The 21808-nt window shown below is 36.7% G+C and overlaps 1 protein-coding gene across 1 annotated transcript in view; it reads left to right on the forward strand.

The window, feature by feature from the left end:
- LOC121437306 (probable ubiquitin carboxyl-terminal hydrolase FAF-X) overlaps positions 1 to 21808 on the forward strand; it is a 153978-nt gene that overhangs the window by 108593 nt on the left and 23577 nt on the right. The window contains 3 exon segments of the mRNA XM_041637168.1: positions 2326 to 2546; positions 6718 to 6905; positions 15597 to 15770. Coding sequence (XP_041493102.1) covers positions 2326 to 2546; positions 6718 to 6905; positions 15597 to 15770 — 583 coding nt within the window.

Here is a 21808-nt window from a genome sequence, read left to right on the forward strand (position 1 = left end):
GATGAATTTGAGGCCAGCCACAGTGCTATCCACAGGAAGTTAAAGAAGGCCACTCGGCAGTATAGCAAGCTCTCTGTTTTGAATCATGTGGAATGGAGCATGGGGCTAGATAATTTTAATTATAATGAAAACATGAACTCATTTTAGTAGAAAAGCATGATAGTTTATTAAATTTGTTACATTATTTAACAGAAATATAAGACCTGAAATTCTGTCATAGATTCTGTTATACCTTTTGTTCTTATATTATTAAATAAATGCTGAAATTCTTTGTTGTGGTAAACTTATAATGAACTTGTAATGAAAAACTTATTTGTCAGAATTTGTTTTTTTCCTCTGATACTTGTTGACAGAGATTTCTGTCCTTCCTGGTCCCACAGCCGTTCAGTCCCATAAAACACACAGAGGTCTACATTAATTATAAACTGATTGACAAATTAGCTCAGGCTTTGTAATAACTAATTCTTACATTGTACAGTAACCCATAATTCTTTTCTGTGTTAGCCATACACCTTGGTACCTTTTTCAGTGAGGCATTCTCATTTACTTGCTCTGTGTCTGTTGACAACTGCAGACTGACTTTTCATCTTCCCAGAATTCTCCTGTTCTCATTGTCCCACCTCTATTTTCAGCCTGGTCACACCACCTGCCTGGCTACTGGCCAAACAGCATTTTATTAAACAAGTACAAGAAACAAATCTTTCTGGGTAAAACCATTGCTGCACAGAAAATGCTTTTTGCATTGCTAGTTTTCAAAGATACCAAAATGCATACAAAAACTGTTAACTTCCCATGTATTCCATATTCCTGTTTTAGTAATAGGGATATGCAAGTTGTACATATACTACATGTATACATACAGATAGCCACACGTGTGTGCGCACGCGCGCGCACACACACACACACACACCCATACATTATATCTGCTTAGGTTGATTTTTCCCACCCCATATAAGTAGAGATGTAGTAAATGCAATATTCTCAACTTTATTTTATAGTTAATATATTTAGCAGCATCTTGATGTCTGATTCTTGTTGGTTTGTTTTGTTGGTGTTTTTCTTGAGACAGGGTCTAAGTAGGCCTGGTACTTACTAATAGGCCATGTTGACCTTGAACTCATAGAGCTCAATATGCCTCTGCCCAGGTATTGAAATTAAAGGTGTGCATAAGCTCAGCTAGAGGTCTGATTATAACTATTAATGGTATGAATTTCAATTTAATATATTTTAATTTTTGTAATTTACAGATTTTTGATGATTTTTAAATTGCTTTTGGATTTTTGCTAAGTATTGGACATATAAAATAATAGTTCTCACAGTAATTTCAGTTTTACTATCTACTTCCCTTGTTATAAAGCTAGATCTAAACCAGTGGTTCTCAACCTGTGGGTCAGGACCCCATTATGGATCAAATGCTCCTTTTCCAGAGGTTTCATAAAACTGCCAGAAAACACAGATACTTAAAATTCACAAGCATAGCAAAATCACACTATGACACAGCAATGAAATAGTTGAGGCAGTTACCACTGAACTAAATAAAGGGTATCAGCATTGGGAATGTTTAGGGCCACTACTCCAGAGAGCAAAATAAATTTTTCACTTTATTATGAGGAACAGTAAATATTTATGTGGAAGAACCTTTTTTTTTATGAGTAGAACTGTGGCTTGAAGGTAAGTGATTTTATATTTAAAACTAAGACGTTTGGACTGTTTCTGTATAGTTCTGTTCATACTAAATTGACCATACTAAGGTTGGTTTGGGGTGTGTTTTGTTTGGTTTCGGTTTGGTTTGTTTGGTCTGTTTTTGTTTGGTATTTTGAGACAGAGTTTCTTTGTAGCTTTTGAGGCTATTTTGGAACTAAATTTGTAGAGTAGGCTGGCCTCAAACTCACAAAGATCCACCTGCCTCTGCCTCCTGAGTGCTGGGATTAAAGGTGTGCACCAAAACCATTCTGTGAGCATACTAATTTTTAAAAGTACAAACTATTTTTAATGTTTATTCTTTAAATTATTGTCTTACTAAATTACAGAAATTTAGTATATAGTCCTAATTAGTGTTATGCAGTATAAATTTATTATATAACACTAAATTATTAAAATATTAAATAATATGCAATCCTATCTTATACTAATATTTCTAAGAAATATAGAAGTAATGTCAATAAAATTATGAAATCAGTTTGACTCATTGCTAAAGGAAAATTTTAGTATTCCAAATCTTGTGCTTTAAAATAAAAAGTTCCTAATAGTAATTTCTTAGCCTAAAAGAGTTGTAAATTAGAAGCATCACTTTCTTGCTGTAAACATTTTATTTTCTTCTCTCAGCTTGTGAAGCACTTACTGAGTGGGAATATCTACCACCTGTTGGACCGCGCCCACCAAAAGGATTTGTGGGACTCAAAAATGCTGGTGCTACTTGTTATATGAACTCAGTGATCCAGCAACTATACATGATTCCTCTTATCAGGAATAGTATTCTTTCAATTGAAAACATAGGGAGTAATATAAATGATGATACATTCAAGGATGAAAAGCAGGACAGTAAGGTAAGTTTCAGTCACTTTTTGTATTATTTTTTCAAATCCTAAAACCAGGTATTCCCAGTTCTCTCTCAGGTTGTTATACTTTTAATAGTATCCTCTACTGTCTTTGATGCTGGTGGTAGAATAATGTCTGATTTGGTGCGTCTAGGGTATTATAATACCCCATTATATACTACAGATTGGAAAGTACAATAGAAAATTTTACTTGTTTTATGTTCTTCCCTCAAACAAATACAGTTGATGTATTCCTGTTTTCTGTGATGTCTTAAGTATAATTAGTTTTTAACTATTTTCGGCAATTATCCTTACTGTGTACCCAATCTATTGTAAAGCTTTCCTGCTATTTTTTTTTATAAACTATCCTTTTTCATAGCGTTCCCTTAGTGTTTTAATCAAATCTTAGTTCCTTTTGATGGAACAGAGCTGTTTCTTCAGCAATACTATATAATTCACTGATAACATTAACAAACATTAGCAGATAATCAGTACCTTGTTGCATGATTATTAAAAACGCAGAAACAGAAATTGGGGTTCAACCTGAAGGTCAGAAAAGCAGAACAACCAGCCAACTGGCTCTTACCTTTACCTCAGTCTGAAATGGCAATCCTGCCTCCAAGAATCCTCAAAATACTGTGAGAGCTGGTGTATAAGCATGATCGGTGCAGCTATTTTACTCTCTAAACTTTATTAAAATACAAATGAAATATTACACAGTACCCACTGAATGTACTCAAATGAAGCAAAAGTGGACAGAAGTTAAGTTATAATAAAAATATTTATAACTAGCATGATTCTGTTTACGCTTTTATTAAAATATAATTATCATTTCCTATTTTCTCCCACCACCACCTTTCTTTGATGAAGGTATAAGGAAAAATATTTAGAACTCAATTTTGAGATACACTGGCTTATTAATGTGTCAGTAGTAAATTCTTTATTAAGATCCATGATCTAATTAGCACCAAGTAGTTAAGCTGGGTTTCCAGTACCAGGCATGATTTGCCTCCTGTTAATTGGTTAAGTCCAAGTGGAGAGCTATGGCTTACACCTGTTGTCAGTGCTGATATTTCACCTTTACGGGTGTCTAGTCACACTGGTTTTTGTTGTGGTTCATAGTCAAAACAGCTCGATTTGATTGTTTCCCTTCCTTTCTATGAAAACTAGTGTACTTATCAATTAGGCTTCCAGGCCCAATCCAGGTTGGACCCTCCATATGTTTTCTTATGCAATAAAGACATACACTCAAACTCTGGGAGACAACCAAGGGAAACAGCAGTAGCCCAAATTGTTTTTGAGAGTCTCTTGAGCATCCTGGACAACTCAAAAGGGATTGTCTCATGACTTTCTGGGATTTTGCTAGTATATATAGCTCTTGTGAAGAGCATTGCCAGGTCAAATTGAGCATAACTTAACATAAACTATACACACACTTATTAAAAATATTCTTACAGCTTTTACTTTTTCTGGTTTCTGCATTACTTGCAGTAACTTACTCACATCTGACAATTTGCAGCAAGGAACCCCAGTTGAGAGAATGTGTAGCCTTTGTCTTTTTGAGTCTAGGTTAAGTCAATCAATATGATGTCTATCTGCTGATTACATTTTAGGTTTTCGTACAGCTGAATAGTATTTTATAGTATACGTCTCATATTTTAATTAGCTATTTGTTGGTTAAATGTTGTTTCCATTTTCTGGCTATCATCAGGAGAGTAGAAATTAATGGAGCAGGGTATTGTTCTTTGGGCATTTGGCACAGAAAACTGGATTGCATGTTAAATTTATTTTTAACTTTTTGAGGTTTCTCCATACTGATTTCCAGAGTGGCTGGACCAATTTGTAAGCCTGCCAACAATAAAGGAATATGCCCCCTTTTCTACATCTTGTTCATCTTTAATTTTTGATCATTTTGTTGATTTTTGCCATTCTGACTGATGTCAGATGAAGTTTCAACATTGTTAGGATTCCGTATTTCCATAATTCCTAAGACTATTGAATGGTTGTAATTTTTTTGTTTGTCAGTTGCTTGGTTTGTCTGTTTTTAGATACTTCTTACCCATTTTTTGTGTCTTTTGGGATTCTACTCATATGCATAGCCCATATCTGTATCATTTGTTTCCTTGACTTTTTTGAGGGATGCCTGTATATATTTGAATATTCTGTATCAGATGTACAGCTGGCAAAGTTTCCCATTCTGTGGGTTCCTTTTTACCATTTTTTGTTGTTGTCTTGATTGTTTTTTTAGCTGTGTAGAAGCTTTTTTTCATTTTATGAAGTCCCACTTGTCAATTATTGGCCTTAATTCTTGGAAAATCATAAGCAGAAAATCAAATCATTTCTTTATCTATATATGTAAGGTATTACCAGTGTTTCCGTTCAGTGTTAACAGGTTTCAAGGTAAAATTAGGTCCATGTGGAGTTATTTTTGTGCAGGATGATAGGTGTACAGGCCTGATTTTATGATTCTTCATGGGGACATCCCGATTTTTAAGCACTTTTTTTTCTTCACTGTGTGTTTTTACATCTTTGTCAGAGATTAAATTGATGGAGTTATGTATATTCATTTGACTCTTGCTTGCTTATATGCCATCGTATCTGTTTTATGCCAGTACCATTTGTTTTTATTTCTGTAGAGAGGTAATAAATCTTAAAATCTGGAATTGACAATCTCTAGCCTTGTTCTTTCTACTCAGATTTTTTTTTCTATCTGAGTCCATTTATGTTTCCAAATGGGTGCTCTGTCACATGATTTTAGGATAGGTTTTTGTTTTGTGTTTTGGTGTTTGTTTTGATTTTTGTTCTATTAAACTTTTATTTTGTGTATTTGAGTTTTTCCTGCATGTATGTGTGTGTACATACATATAATCTCTGTGTGTGTGTGTGTGTGTGCGCGCGCGCGCGCGCGTGCATGCGTGTGTGCGTGCGTGCCACATGAATGTACCACAGTGCCTGCAAAAACGATAAGAGTATATTAGATTCTCTGAACTTCAGTGATAGACTATTATTATCCGCCCTTTGGGTACTGAGAACCAAACCTGTGTCTTCTGCAGAAGAAAAAGCATGGTTATTTTACCTAATAAGAGACCTGTGTATGTTTTCTCTTTTGGATTTGGGTTATACATGGCCATTTGAACTTCGAGATTCTAGTAGATCATGCTACTTCTAGATTGTTGATTCAGTGCTGATAAAGATATCTAATTATGCTAACTACAAGTAAATGATACAAACAATATATAAAAATTGAAATTAAATGTTTCACTTTTGTGATTTGTTATGTTGTGTTTCATGTTGTCTGTACTACCATATATTGCCTGCTTGTATGCTTTCTTCTCTACCAAGATTATGAATACTCCTTTATATTATGAACTTTAGGTGCAGGACAAAGCATATAAAAAGATGCTTAGTTTTCCAATAAACAGCTAAGTTGTATAACCACTGAATTCTGCCCACATAACTACAAAGGGACTATATCATTTAGAACAATTGTGGTGGGTTCCTCTTAAATATTCTAATATTAGGTGTTAGTAGTTCTCATGTCATAGAAATATAAAGCACAGATAAAGTATTGCTTCCTTAAGATGATACTGAATACTATAAATTTTATAATCTGCGCGTGTTCATTTGTTTCCTTTCTAGTCTAATTGACTAAAATTTAGACTGTTAATCAATGTTATTATTTTTTTAGTAACTCTGTGTGTTCTGGTGGGGTGGATTGCTATGCATGCACATGCAGAAGCCAGACGATGAAAAGTTTCTTCCTCTATCTCACTTTACGTTGCTCCCTTAAGTCAGAAATTTTCACTAAGTAGAAATTTTATTAGTTCTGCTATTTAAAATAACAAGAGAGTTGTCATGGTCTGGTCTACCTTTCTCTGCCTCCTAGTGCTGGGATTACAAGGCATATCCAGCTATATTCACTTTGTACTGGTAACATCAAGTTATCTTACCCACTATACCATTTCCCCAATTGTATTTTATTACATCTAAAATGGTTCATAACAGCCCACCTGGAAATAAATAATCGTATAAATTGAAATGTGTTTTACAAACAGGAAATTCAATGTAATGTTAAGACACTACTAATGTATTCCCTACGTAGTTTCTATTTAAACTTATTTTGTTGTATTTGAAAATGTAGGTTAGCTCATTATTATTTTGTGTTTTTGCTAATCCCTAGAGTCATGTTGATCCCAGAGATATATTTGGATATCCTCATCAGTTTGAAGACAAACCCACATTAAGTAAAGTAGAAGATAGAAAAGAGTACAACATTGGTGTTTTAAAACACCTTCAGATAATCTTTGGACATTTAGCTTCTTCTCAACTACAATACTATGTGCCCAGAGGATTCTGGCAACAATTCAGGTAAATTATGTGTGAATTTTATTTATGTTTTTATATAATTTAGTTATGCTTTTAAAGATAAAGATTGGGATATTTGTTGTAATGTTTAAATAATGGTAGTTTTCCAGATGTCATTTTTACTCTGTTTTTTTCTTATTCTATTGTCACGAATAGTAAGTATAAAAATTGAGATAACAAATAATCCCTATTCTTCAAACTATAGAACTCTTGTACTTTTGTCTTATCTTGCTTTTATTTTCTAATTCATAAAATGAAATTTATAGTTTATAGTTATTTGAAACCAATACTTTTCAACTAAAGCAAATATCAAGCTTATTTCATCATCAGTCTCTGTGTTTGTAAGATTATGGATGAGAATTTCCTTTTTGGTGTGTTTTCTTGTTTGTCTTTGGTTTGTTTACTTTTTAGACAAGAATTTGTCTGGCGCACACTAACATTCAATACTGCAACCATGCCAAGTTTTCAAATTTTTCTTTTTGGTTTACTGAGACAGTTTCTCTGTGTAGCTTTGGAGCCTGTCCTTGAACCAGCTCTGTAAATCAAACTGGCATTGAACTCGGAGAGATCTGCCTACCTCTGCATTCCACGTTCTGGAATTAAAGGCGAGAACCACCAACGCCTTTAAGCATGATTGTCATCCATCATTGTATGTAAATAAAATGTTTTTACTATCAGTAAACATTTCACTACTCATTATTTTGTTTATTTTTTTTTCCATATGAATTTTAAGAAGCATACTTTCGGGTTCATTACATATAAGTGCTGTTTTTCATTTTTAATATTTTTTGAGTTTAGGATTTGTTCTTTGCCCTTTTTTTGAAGTGTTTTTAATTTTGACATTAGTTCCCTCACTTTTTATGTGTAAGTTACATTACATTTCTTTTTCCTTTTTAGGAAAAGAGCTCTAATATTTAAGAAGTATCTTAATTTGGGTTTCTATTGCTTTGATAAAACACCATAAACAATTTGAGGAGGAAAACTTTGCTTCTTATAACTCTCGATCATATTCCAGTGCTGAGGAGTCTGGGCAGTAACATGAATGCAAGAATCTGAAATATGTCTTGCTCTTCATGCGTTCCTATGTCTTGCTCTTCATGTGTTCCTCATATACCGATGCAGCCATCCCAGAGGTGGCACCAAATATATAGAGTCAGTCATCAATTAAGAAAATGCTCCATAGGCTAGTCTCGTAGGATCTTTTTCTCAGTTGAAGTTCCTCTTCTAAAATAAACCAGCTTGGGTCAAGCTGACCACAAAACTAGCCAGAACAATAAGAATGTAAAGTTCTTTTATCCAGGCACTTCACTGTCTATTTAAAGATTATTTGGAACAGGGCTCTTCTAACTTGTGACCACTTATTTCTGTTCTACTTACTGCAAGTTCTTTTAATGTGTCATTTTATTTTTCCTTTACAGTTGGATATTTATAGTACAATGACTCAATTTGTGTGTTTCAGTATAAATTTAATTCCATTCAGATGAACCGCTACTGTAGTCAGTCGTCGCTCATTTGTTCCCGGCTGCCCAGAACACAAAATAATCAATCATTCAGAAACTATATTATTTGTAATAGTGTTTGGCCAATAGCTTAAGCATATTTCTGGGTAATTCTTACATCTTAAATTAACCCATTTTTATTACAACCCATGTATCTGCCATGTGGCTGTGGCTTACCTTCAGGGTTCCAGCATATCTGTCCCTGGTGGCAACTGCATGGCATCTCTTTGACTCTCTTTCTTTCTCCTAGCATTCAGTTTAGTTTTTCTGTATAGCTCTATTCTGCCAAGCCACTGGCCAAACACCTTTATTAACCAATAAAAGCAACATATTTACAAGACTTCCCACCCACATCATGCTGTTGTAGATCATAATGATATTTATATGCAATACCACATTGTTTGATTCTGTACTTTAAGCTATGCTTTGTTCTTACCTGTTTCTGCTATTTCTTTTTGCTATTTTATCCCCAGATGTGCCAAAAGGTTTACTTTTCTAGGCACTATTTCTAATTTTGTTCTTCCATATTACTCCAATTTTCAGATTTCTCCAAAAGTACTCTACCACTAAGTTATGTATTATTTGCATGATAACAGTAGTATCCCACTGAATAATTGTACATATTACAACTGAGGAAGAAAACAAAACATATATATTTCTATAAAACTATGGATTGCCTTTTATAATAATATGTATTAAAATGTATTAAAATATAAGATATTTTTAATTGAGTAAAATATATTTGTGGCCTCCCACATACCTTTTTATGATATTGATACTAGCAGTGCCATAACTATCCATTCATACTATTCATATTCTAGACATACAATATGTTTTAGTGTGCTTTTGTATCAAAATTCAAATGATAAAAGTATTATAATAGTATTATTTTTAAAGATTTTATTTTGATTTTATGTATATTAGTGTTTTGCCTCCCATGTGTGCTGGTGCCTATGTAGGCCAGAAGATAGAATCAGTTCCTCAGAACTGGATGTTACAGGTGGTTATAAACCACCATGTTGTTGCTAGCATCCAAACCCAGATCTTCTGCAAAGGCATCAGGTTCCTCTTTTATTGTTTTGGATTTTAATATAAATTAAAGCATTTTCCCCTTTACTTTCCTTCCTTTCAACGCCCCTATACCTCTCCCACCTTTGAAATTCGTGACCACATTTTCTATGTTACTGCCTATGTTTGTTTTCAAAATTTGCCATTTGGTAGTCAACAACAGATGTTGTTGTTCTTCTCTGAGACTATTTCTCATACCTGAGAGCAATCCTTAGTTGCTTTTTGCTGCTTTGTGTAGACTTGAGACCTTATGGGCTGTCTAGTTTGGCATGTTAATTGGTGTCTTTGTTCAGTTCATATTTTGACATTCTCATTGATAAGACTTCATGGATGTGGTTTCTGATATTACTAGGAGGCAAATTCTCTTATCAAACTTTCTGATCTTTTGGTTCTTGAAAATTCGTTGCAAAAGGTAGTAACTTTTTTCTGCAGTGCTCCCTGAACCATTTCTGCAACTGTTTTGTAGGTGTATCTGTAAATGGAGACTGCTTGTTGGTTTCCTGGCTGCCCAGACCCAAATAATCACACAGAAACTATATTAATTAAATTAAAACACTCTTTGGCCAATAGCTTAGGCATATTTCTAGCTAGCTCATATATCTTAAATTAGCCCATTTCTATTAATCTGTGTATCACCACAAGACTGTGATTTACCAGTACAGTTCTGGAGTCTTTCTCCTTTGGCAATGACGTGGCATCTCTTTGACTCTGCCTACTCTCTTCTTTATATCTTTTCCAGCTTGGCTATATTCTGCCCTGCCATATGCCAAAGCAGCTTCTTTATTAGCCAATAGTAATGAAAGACATAATCACAGCGTATAGAAGGGGAATGCCACATCATGTATCCCATGGGACTGGACTTCACAATTCTATACTTTGAATGCTTTTTGTTTTCTTTTTTAATTAAAAAGAAAAACAAAACTATCTTTTTTTCATTTCACATACCAATCCCAGTTCTCTTTCCCTCTCCTCCTCCCATCCTTCCACCCTACCCCCATTCCACCCCCATCTGCTCCTCAAAGAGGGTAAACACATTGCTCTGAGGAAGGAGCAAAGCCCTCCCTGTTATATCTAGGTTGAGCAAGGTCTCCTAGTCAATACATAAAGTAGAGAGAAATCCTAATGCCAGTAGCCTGGCAGTCTGTCTCAGTCATTCAACTATCACCCACATTCGGAGGGTCTAGTTTAGTCCTATGCTAGTTCCTTCCCTATCTGGACAGAGTTGGTGAGCTCCTATTAAGTCAGGTACACTGTTTCAGTGGGTGTCCCCATCATGGTCTTGACCTCTTTGCTCATATTCTTACTCCTCCTCCTACTCTTCAACTGGAATTTGGGAGCTCAGAGCAGTACTGCACTGTGGTGCTCTGCCTATGCTTCCGTCAGTTGATGAATGAAGGTTCTATGGTTACATTTAAGATAGTCATCAATCTGGCTACAGGGCAAAGCCAGTTCATTCACCTTTCCACCATTGATTCGGGTCATCCTTGTGGATCCTAGGAATTTCTCTAGTGCCAGGTTTCTTGCTAGCCCCATAGTGGCTCCCTAAATCAAGATACCTCCTTTCTTGCTCTCCTTCTCTGTCCTTCCCCCATCTTGATTATCCCATTTCCTTGAGTTCTCCCCTCCCCTTCTCCATTCCTCCTGTTTTGCCTTTCCTTCTCCTCCCACCCCTATTCTTCCAATTTTCTCAGGAGATTTGTCTATTTCCCTTTTTCCAAGGGAATCTATATATGTTTCTCTTAGGGTTCATCTTGTCTCTTAGCTTCTCTGGGAACGATATATATGCTCATTATCCTTTGCTTTACAGTTAGTATCCCTTATGAGTGAGTACTACCATGATCATCTTCCTGGGTCTGGGTTAACTCACTCAGGATGGAATGTTGCTTCTACCATTACGTAGGGATCTCTGTTGTAAAGAGAAATTTTCTTGATGAGGAGTGAAGACTACATTTTTTGTGAGTATAAACACAAATGATTATAGATTGTTGCTAAGTATTTTGTGCTAAACTAGAGATTTTAGATTCTCTTATAACCGTGATTTGATTAGCACTGAATAAGCTATATTTCCAACACTGGACATGGTTTCTCTCTTCTGGTCTTAAGTACAATTAGGAGAGTTTTTTATTACCACCAAGTTGTGTAACACTACTGCACCATAGGGTTACCATGTCATATTTCTCCTTAATGTTGTTCATAGCCATCATTATCTTTGTGTAGGATTTTGTAAGCTTTGTGGGCTTTTTGGCTCATAAAAGCTGGTCCTCAAAGAGAGATCATTCAGGTCAGTTACAGCACTGGGTCCTGTTTTTGAGGTGCATGGAGTCTACAACAGTAGAGACTTAGTTACTACTTATGGAAGTAACCAAAGGCAGTAGCAATACATTGTATGCTTGGGAGAGTCTTTTGGGCAGCTCTAGCCGATAACTCAAAAGAGGGCTTCTTGTGCCGGGTATTGTGGTTTTGTCTTTTGATACAGGGTTATGTTGTCCTAGAACTCAAGAATGATCTTCCTTTCCATGATTTCCAAGTGCTGGGGTTAAAAGTATATTTCACCATCACCCACTGAAGGTGTAGTACTTACTATAAGCAATCTTAGAAGTGTACAGAATTTGTTCATGAGCTTGATTAGTGACTTTAAAGATAAACATGTATATTAAATCAAATGTATTCTTTAAATAATCTAGTTATCTCTGTTTATATATTTCTTAAAGCATTTGATTCCTGGTCACTTTAAAAGACTGATAACAGACTTCCACAGGTTTTTTCATAAGTATATGAAAAGGTCGATATGCCCTTCTCTCCCTCCCCTTTATTTTTATTATGTAAATGAGTGGTTTGCCTTAAAATATGTTTATGAACCACATGCCTGCATTGCCAACAGAAGCCTACAAAGGGTTGATTCCCTGGGATTGGAGTTAAAGGTTTTTGTTGAAATATCAAGTAATTCCTCATATTGAACCTCTGCCAAACAGCCAGTACTTTTGTTTGTGTATCTATATATTGGCATACTTCCATTTAATTTGAGGGGAAAAAGAAAAAAGAAATCTCAGGAAAAGCTTTTTTAAAAGCTTAAATACTCATGTTTTCCATTTTTCAGACTTCTTTCAAAGTTAGTAAGACATTCCAACAGTGAAAATTTGTAAAGAACCAATAATAAATACAATGGGAGACCCAGAAATTAATGTGTGCTATTAAGCTTGTTGGATTTTGACACCCCCCAAAAAATGATACATAAAATTTTCGAAAGCTCATACCGTTCCCGATTAGCTTTCTCTATCTCATGGTTGTTCAGTCAAGATATAAACTCTGGGGTTTCAACACCGTGCCTGTCTTCCATTGCCATTCTTCCTCCATGGTAGTCATGGATTCTAACCTCTGGACCCACCTCCTTTCTGTCTCTTATTAGAAAAGAACAGACTTTTAAAACATAATAACCCCACATTGCAAAAATAAAACATAAGATGAAGTAAATACTATTGTATCAAAGTTTGACATAACTCAACAAAAGAAAAGAGGCTCCAAGAGCGGGCAAAATAGTCAGATACCCACTCATTCTCATAGTCAGGAGTCTCATAAAAATATTAAGCTAAAAGATGGGCATGGTGGCACACGCCTGTAGTTCCAACCCTCAGGACACAGTGGCAGTCAGATCTCTGCAAGATTGAGGCCAGCCTGATCTACAAAGCAAGTTCCAGAACAGCCAGAACTATTATACAGAGAAACCCTGTCTCAAAGAAACAGCTGTATAATGTACACACATAAGATGTTGTGCAGACCCATGTAGTCTGTTGAAATTCTACACTAAAACATTTGGTCCTGGGGCTTCAGGAGGAGGGTGACTTTTCATGATGGCTCTATTTGCTTAGAGGTTTTAGGTCTCTTTACATTGTTCATCTGATCTTGATTTAAATTTAGTAAGTAGTGTCTATCTAGAAAATTCATGTTTCTTTTAAAATTTTCAATTTGGTGGAGTACATGTTTTTAAATGTATGTCCTTAAAATTTTCTGGATTTCTTCAGTATCTGTTGTTACGTCTCCCTTTCCATCTCTAATTTTGTAAATTTGGATATTTTTCTGTAAGCGTTTATATATTTTCCTGATTTTTCTCAAAGAACCAGTTCTTTATTCAGTTGATTCTTTGTATTTTCTGTTTAAATTTTACTGATTTCAACCCTCAGATTAATTATTTTTTTTGCTGTCTATTCTTTGGTATGATTGGTTATTTTTGTTCTGGAACTTTCAGGTGTGTTTCTAAGTTTCTAGATCTTTCAAGTTTTTTATTTTGAATTTTCTTAGAACCAGTTTCATATATCCCATAAGTTTAGGTATGCTGTATATTCATTTTAATTCTATTCTAGTAATTAAATTTTTTTATTGATATTTATTGAGCTCTACATTTTTCTCTGCTCCCCTCCATCTTCAACCCTCCCCCAAGGTCCCCATGCTCCAATTTACTCAGGAGATCTTGTCCTTTTTTACTTTCTACTTCCCATGTAGATTAGATATATGTAAGTCTCTCTTAGTATCCTCATTGTTGTCTAAGTTCTCTGGGTTGTAGTTTGTAGGCTGACTTTCTCTTTTTTATGTTTAAAAACCACCTATGAGTGAGTACATGTAATAATTGTCTTTCTGTGTCTGGATTACCTCACTCAAAATAATGTTTTCTAGCTCCATCAATTTTCCTGCAAAATTCAAGATGTTGTTATTTTTTTCTACTATGTAGTACCCCATTGTGTAACTGTGCCACATTTTCCTTATCCATTCTTCAGTCGAGTGGCATTTAGGTTGTTTCCAGGTTCTGGCTATGACAAACAAAGCTGCTATGAACATAGTTAGGCACATGTTCTTGTGGCACGATTGAGCATCCTTTGGATATATACCCAAAAGTGGTGTTGCTGGGTCTTGAGGAAGATTGTTTCCTAATTTTCTGAGAAATCGCCACACTGATATCCAAAGGGGTTGTACCAGCTTGCATTCCTCCCAGCAATGAATATGTGGGTGGTGGGGGGACAGTCTGTAGTTGGTGTTTTGTTGAAGGTCTAGGGATGAGTCTCAGGGATTGAGTCTCGGAGAACAGACAGGAAAAAATATATGTGGAAATAGTTTTTCATACATATTCTGATCATGGTTTCCCTTCTTCCAGATATTACCTATCCATCCAAGTCCATGCCTCCTCTTTCTCTTTAAAAATCAAATAGGCAAATTAAAAGGGGGTAAAGTTATTTTTTAAATTCTATTGAATTTGTTTTCTATTGGCTGTCTGCTGCTGGGCATGGAGTCTCCCTTAAGTGTGGTTTGTATACTCCACATAGGGGATATTTTTTCCTTTACAAGCAGTTGTCAGTTGGAGATTGGTTCTGGGTTAAGGGATCATGTCCACTTTCTCTCATGAGCCCTGGGACTGATCTGACTTGAGTCCCTCTCTGTGAGTTCATATGTGCATCAGTAATGTTTATGTTATGTCTTGAACATTGTTTCCTTTGTGACATTCATATCCTCTATAAGGCCCACTATAGGAGATAGGTCTGGTGGCTAAGAACTTAAGACTGTGTAAGTTATAGGCCAAGGTGAAAACTAAATCCTACTGTTCTAACTGATGTAGTAGTAAAATAACCACTAATGGCATTTTGATGTTCTCACAGATCAGTGTTTTGCTCAGCTATCATCAGAGAAGCTCTTAGAATCTTTATATCCCCTCTCCTGAATTCTATGAGACCTGAGGGAGGGGATTTGATGAAGATATCCCATTTGGAACCGAGTATTCCAGTGTCTCTTTAATCTCTGCACATTCTCCACATGTGGATCTTTGTTAGTTCCCATCTGCTACAGGAACAAAACTTCTTTGGTTATAACTCATTAGCTTTGGTAGAACACCACATGTCAACTCCTAGGCCATCTCTCTAGCCTTATACCCAATTTCTGTTGTAATTGGTTGAATGCAGTATCATGACTACTTAAGTGCAGTATGCACTTGGTTTCTTTTGTCTCTTCTATAGGTATAGAGTTTCAGCTTATATTTTGTTTTTAATTATTTCTTTCAGCTTACATTGTTATTTTTATTTGTTTTACAGAAATTAAATGCATCTGGTACTTTCTTGTATTGATTAACCTATGTATTTGTTAACAGGCTTTGGGGTGAACCTATTAATCTTCATGAACAACATGATGCATTAGAGTTTTTTAATTCTTTGGTGGATAGTTTAGATGAAGCTTTTAAAGCTTTAGGACATCCAACCATGATAAGTAATGTCCTTGGAGGATCCTTTGCTGATCAGAAGATTTGCCAAGGATGCCCACATAAGTAAGTGCCAATATTTGTTGTTGTTGTTGTTGTATATTTTTTTCTTTTTGTTTTTGCAGAAGTGTCAATAAAATCTTTACTAGTTGTTGGAGGAGGGGCCGCTTGTTCATTCCTGGCTGCCTGGCTAGCTTTAACCCAAAATAATCACACAGAAACTACATTATTTAAACCACTGCTTGTCCCACTAGCTCTGTCTTCTTATTTGCTAACTCTTAAATCTTAATTTAACCCATCTCTATTAATCTGTATATCGCTACATGGCAGTGGCTTACCAGCAAAGTTTCGGCATGCTGCAGCTCCATGGCCTCTCCGCCCTTCTTTCTCCCAGCATTCAGTGTAGGTTTCCCCACCTACCTCTATTCTACACTGTCAGGCCAAGCCAGTTTTCTTTATTCATTAAGCAAGGCAGAAGGACCTCCAACATCATTTCCCCTTTTCTGTGTAAATAAAAAGGAAAGCTTTAAATTTAGCATAGTAAAATTACATATAACAAAGCAGGTATCAAGCAAAAAATAATAGTTACAATATTTATATCTACTTTATCTTTTATAATATCTAAGGGAAAACTGTAATTATAACCATTTATTCCTCAACTCCATCAAAGACTCCAGAAAGATACAATATTACCTAAGTAAACAGGAAGTGCAGTATAAGCAACTTGCAAAATTCTAGAATTGACAGAGACATCTCACTGCCTGGACAATAACCCAAAGTTCTTCTGTACCACTGGGGCATCCATCTTCAACCTACAGGCCCATAATATCTGGCAGACTTTTCTGTAAAGCAGGAAATTTCAAAGGTAGGTCTGCCTGGATTGGCAGTTTGTCAGTCACTTTCTTCTGTGTTCTGCAGGCTCTTTCATGTAGCAGGAACTCCGAAGAATCGTCTCACCTTTAGGCAAGTTGAGCAGTCATTTCTCTGTGGATCCTGCATGTCCAGTTAAGCAGTCCATCCAAGAGTAGTTTTTTACCCAAATGGCTAACCAACTCCAATAGGAGCCTCTTCAATGCCCATTACCCTTGGGAGTAGCTTGGTGTGCCAGGAGCTGATGTGCCTCACCGTCATGAAAAGTTAAACCGGAAGTTCAATTAATTATAGAAAATGGTTCTTTATCATATTGCTTCTCGTTTTCTTGATATTTTGCTTCCTTTTCATGCATTATGATTTTTCTGGGTTACATCAGAAGGTGATATTTTCTGCAAGTCTACAATTACCTAGGTCTTTTATTTCTTTTATGAAAACAATGTGTCTTAATATAGATGTATAAAATGACTACCATTTTATAACATTTTAATACAGAGTAAATTCTTAATTAAGAATAGTCTTAAGTTTTCAGCTTCAAAGAGAATGGATAGAATATGTATCGTAAGTGAAAATAACCATATTAATGTTTATTTAGGAAGGTCAGATAGGACCACAAATACGTGCCTAGATAAATGTTTTGTTTGAGGATTATTTTCTTTTTATTAAGTTATTTTCGTGAACTATATTCCTATCACAGTTTTTCCTAGATCATCCCCAGCCTTTTTCTCTGCAAAAAAAAAAAAAAAACCCAAAAGGACATCAGTAAGACAAAAAATACATAAACTCAGCATCCATTGGAGAAAAACATCTACAGAAATGCTATTCAGTTCTGTTTGTGTTAATGGGCTACACTATGCTTGGGGCTGGGGACCTATTCTAAAGTTAAGTTAATGAGACTCAATTGGAAAAAGCTATTTTTCTTTCAAAGAAGTTACAGTGAGCTTTTATTATTTTTTCTTTTTCATCTTTTTTAAGATAAAGCCATTTTAGTGGATTTGGACAAGGGGGGCTTGGGTGACGAGGTGCTCTGCAAATGCCTGGTCCGGAACAAACTCTCAAGAAAGTTCACTAATTACAGAGGGACATTGCATTTTTGGTGGCTGAATGAAGGCTGTCAATTAGTGTTCCAGCTCAGACTCCTCAGCAGCCACCAGAACTTGAACCAAGCTCTAGTTCCCTAAACTACATGAGCAAGGCTACCTAGCCAGCTAAGTAGAGAAGGCCTTTGCTGTGATGGTGTCCTGGGCCATGGCATCCATCCACACCTCCAGTCTGTCCCCAACATAAGTGATCCCTAGAACAGAGAGCTTCTTGATCAATCAATGTTGTGACCTCATGCCCACTTTCCCTCTGTCAGAGCCTGTGTAGCTCTTCTATGTTCTGTCATAGTTTTGGTCAGTTCATATGTACATCAGTCCTATTGAGTCCGGAATTCAGTGCATTCAAGTCATCTATCAAATCTGACTCCAATATCTGTCTAGTTGCACTTGGTTAGGCATCTCTCTATAAGTATAATAGAATTTAATTAAGAGTTATTTTATTGCTACACTCCTTTTTCAGAATATGGGCTTTTCCCTTGTCTATTGCCTTTTTAGTTTGTTTCTTAGACACCTGGGAAGTGTCAGCATTGGGTTCTGTCTCACGAGTGGGTCTTAAATCCAATCAGAATTGCACTATTGTGTACCACCATAATTTTATGATATAAGTTCATGTCCTATTTCTCCTACTTGGGAGACCCTCTAATCCTACCTAGTCCCCTTCTAGGTATCTAACCACTATGATTAGCATAGATATCAAAGGCTTAAAAAGATACATCCACATTTAAGAAAAAAGATGTTGTGATTATCATTTGAGTCTTCATTACCTTGCCTCATTGAAGATTTTTTTTAGCTGATACAATTGCCTGTAAATTTTATTATTATTATTATTTTATTTTATTACTTAAAAAATACCAATCGAAATTCCCACTCCCCTCCTACTCCCTCCACAGATTTTCTTTCCCACACCCTCCAATCTTTTTTTTCCATTTTTTTATTGAGAAAAGGAGAAAAAAAAACAAGTTTCCACCTCCTCCCAGCCTCCCATTTCCCTCTCCCTCCTCCCACCCTTCTCCCCCTCCTCCCACCCTTCTCCCCCACCCCCCACTCCTCTCCCCCTCCCTCTCCAGTCCAAAGAGCAGTCAGGGTTCCCTGCCCTGTGGTAAGTCCTAGGTCCTCCCCTCTCCGTCCATTACTAGGAAGATGAACATCCAAACTGGCTAGGCTCCCACAAAGCCAGCACATTACATAGGTTCAAAACTTCATGCCTTTGTCCTTGGCTTCTCATCAGCCCTCATTGTTCGCCATGCTCAGAGAGTCCAGTTTTATCCCATGCTTTTTCAGTCACAGTCCAGCTGGTCTTGGTAAACTCCCAATAGATCAGCTCCACTGTCTCAGTGGGTGGATGCACCCCTCGTGGTCCCGACTTCTTTACTCATGTTCTCCCTCCTTCTGCTCCTCATTGGACCTTGGGAGCTCAGTCCAGTGCTCCTGTGTGGGTCTCTGTCTCTATCTCCATCCATCACCAGATGAAGGTTCTATGATGATATGCAAGATATTCGTCAGTATTGCTATAGGATAGGGTCATTTCAGGTTCCCTATCCTCAGCTGCCCAAGGAACTAACTGGGGACCTCGGCTTGGGTATCTGGGAGCCACTCTAGGTTCAAGTCTCTTGCCAACTCTAAGGTGGATCCCTTAACTAAGAATTGTGCTTCCGTGCTCCCCTATCCAACCTTCCTTTATCCCAATCCTCCTTTTTCCCCAAGTTCCCCCCATTCTCCCCTTCTCCCTTTTCTCTCCCCATCTCCCTTTACCCACATCCCACCCCACCCCCAAGATCTCAATTTTCTCCCCGGCTATTTTGTCTACTTCCCATAGCCAAGAGGACAACTATATGTTTTTCCTTTGGTTCACCTTCTTACTTAGCTTCTTTGGGATCACCAATTGTAGACTCCGTGCCCCTTGTTTATGGCTAGAAACCAATTATGAGTGAGTACATCCCATATTCATCTTTTTGGGTCTGGGTAACCTCACTCAGGATAGTGTTTTCTATTTCCATCCATCTATTCCCTGCTCCCCTATCCAACCTTCCTTTATCCCAATCATCCCGTTGCCCCAAGTTCTCCCCATCCTACCCTTCTACCTTATCTCTCCCCTTCTCCCCTTACCCCCCTCCCCCCACCCTTAAGATCCTGATTTTTGCCTGGCAATCTTGTCTACTTCCCCTACCCAAGAGGATAGCTATATGATTTTCTTTGGGTTCACCTTCTTATTTAGCTTCTTTAGGATATCCAATTATAGACTCACTGACCTTTATTTATGGCTAGAAACCAATTATGAGTGAGTACATCCCATGTTCATCTTTTTGGGTCTGGGTTACCTCACTCAGGATAGTATTTTCTATTTCCATCCATTTGCATGCAAAATTTGAGAAGTCATTGTTTTTTACCGCTGAGTAGTACTCTAATGTGTATATATTCCACACTTTCTTCATCCATTCTTCCATTGATGGACATCTAGGTTGTTTCCAGGTTCTAGTGCTCCGATGGGGGTCTCTGTCTCGTTTCCATCAGTTACTGGATGAATGTTCTATGGTGATATTTAAGATAATCATCAGTCTGACTACAGGGCAAGGCCAGTTCAGGCACCCTCTCCTCTATTGCTTAGAGTCTTAGGTGGGGTCATCCTTGTGGATTCCTGGGAGTATTTCTAGAGCCAGATTTCTTGCTAACCCCAAAATAGCTTCCTCAATCAGGATATCTCTTTCCTTGTTCTCATATCTGTCCTTCCTCCATCTCCATTCCCTCAAGCTCTCCTCTTCTCCCCTCTTCCCTCTTTCTTCTACTACCCCCCCCCCCACCTCCATACCCCAAATTTTGTCAGGCGATCTTGTCTGCTTCCAATTTTCAGGTGAATCTATATATGTTTTTCTTTGGCTTCACCGTATTACTTAGCTTCTCTAGGATCATGAACTATAGGCTCAAAGTCCTTTGTTTATGGCTAGTATCCACTGATGTGTGAGTACATACAATATTCATGTATTTGGGTCTTTTATCTAACTCAGGATAGTGTTTTCAAATTCCATCCATGTGCGTGCATAATTCAAGATGTCATTGTTTTTTACCACTGAGTAGTACTCTAATGTATAGATGTGTCACAATATCTTTATCCATTCTTTCGTTGAGGAGTATCTAGGTTGTTTCCAGGTTCTGGATACTACAAATAATGCTTTTATGAACATAGTCAAACAAATGCTTTTGTAGTATGATTGAGCATCTTTTTGGTATATTCCCAAGAGTGGTATTACTGGTTCCTGAGGTAGGTTGATTCCAGATTTTCTGAGAAACTGCCACACTGATTTCCAAAGTGGTTGCACAAGTTTGCATTCCCACCAGCAGTAGATGAGAGTTGCCCTTGCTCTACATCTTCTCCAGCCTAAGCTATCATTAGTGTTTTCATTTTAGCCATTCTGACAGGTGTAAGATGGTATCTCAAAGTTGTTTTGATTTGCATTTCCTTGATACTAAGGAAGTTGAACATATCCTTAAGTATCTTTTGACCATTTGAAACTTTTTTGTAGAGAAATCTCTGTTTAGTTCAGTACACCATTTTTAATTGGGTTACTTAGAATTTTAATGTTTAATTTCTTGAGTTCTTTATATGTTTTGGAGATCAGACCTTTGTCTGATGTGAATTTGGTGAAGATCTCCTGCCATTCAATAGGTTGCCTTTTTGTCTTCTTAACTGTGTCATTTGATTTAAAGACGCTTCTCAGTTTCAAGAGGTCCCATTTATTCACTGTTGCTCTTATTGTCTGTGCTACTGAGGTTATACTTAGAAAGTGGTTTCCTGTGCTCATGTGTTGTAGACTACTTCCCACTTTCTCTTCTGTCAGGTTCAGTGTGTTCAGATTAATATTAATCCATTTGGACTTGAGTTTTGTGCACGGTGATAGATATGCATCTATTTTCATTCTTCTGCAGGGTGACATCCAGTTATACCAGCACCGTTTGTTGAAGATGCTTTCTTTTTTCCATTGTATACTTTTAGCTTGTTTGTCAAAAGTCAGAGGTTCATAGGTTTATGGGCTAATAGCTGGGTCTTCATTTTGATTCCATTGGTCAACATCTCTGTTTTTATGTGAATACCATGCTGTTTTCATTACTGTAGCTCTGTAATAGAGCTTCATGTCAAAC

Source organism: Microtus oregoni, unplaced genomic scaffold, assembly GCF_018167655.1.
Source record: "Microtus oregoni isolate MIOR12 unplaced genomic scaffold, Mior012 000051F_ref0000332, whole genome shotgun sequence".
Lineage (NCBI taxonomy): Eukaryota > Metazoa > Chordata > Mammalia > Rodentia > Cricetidae > Microtus > Microtus oregoni.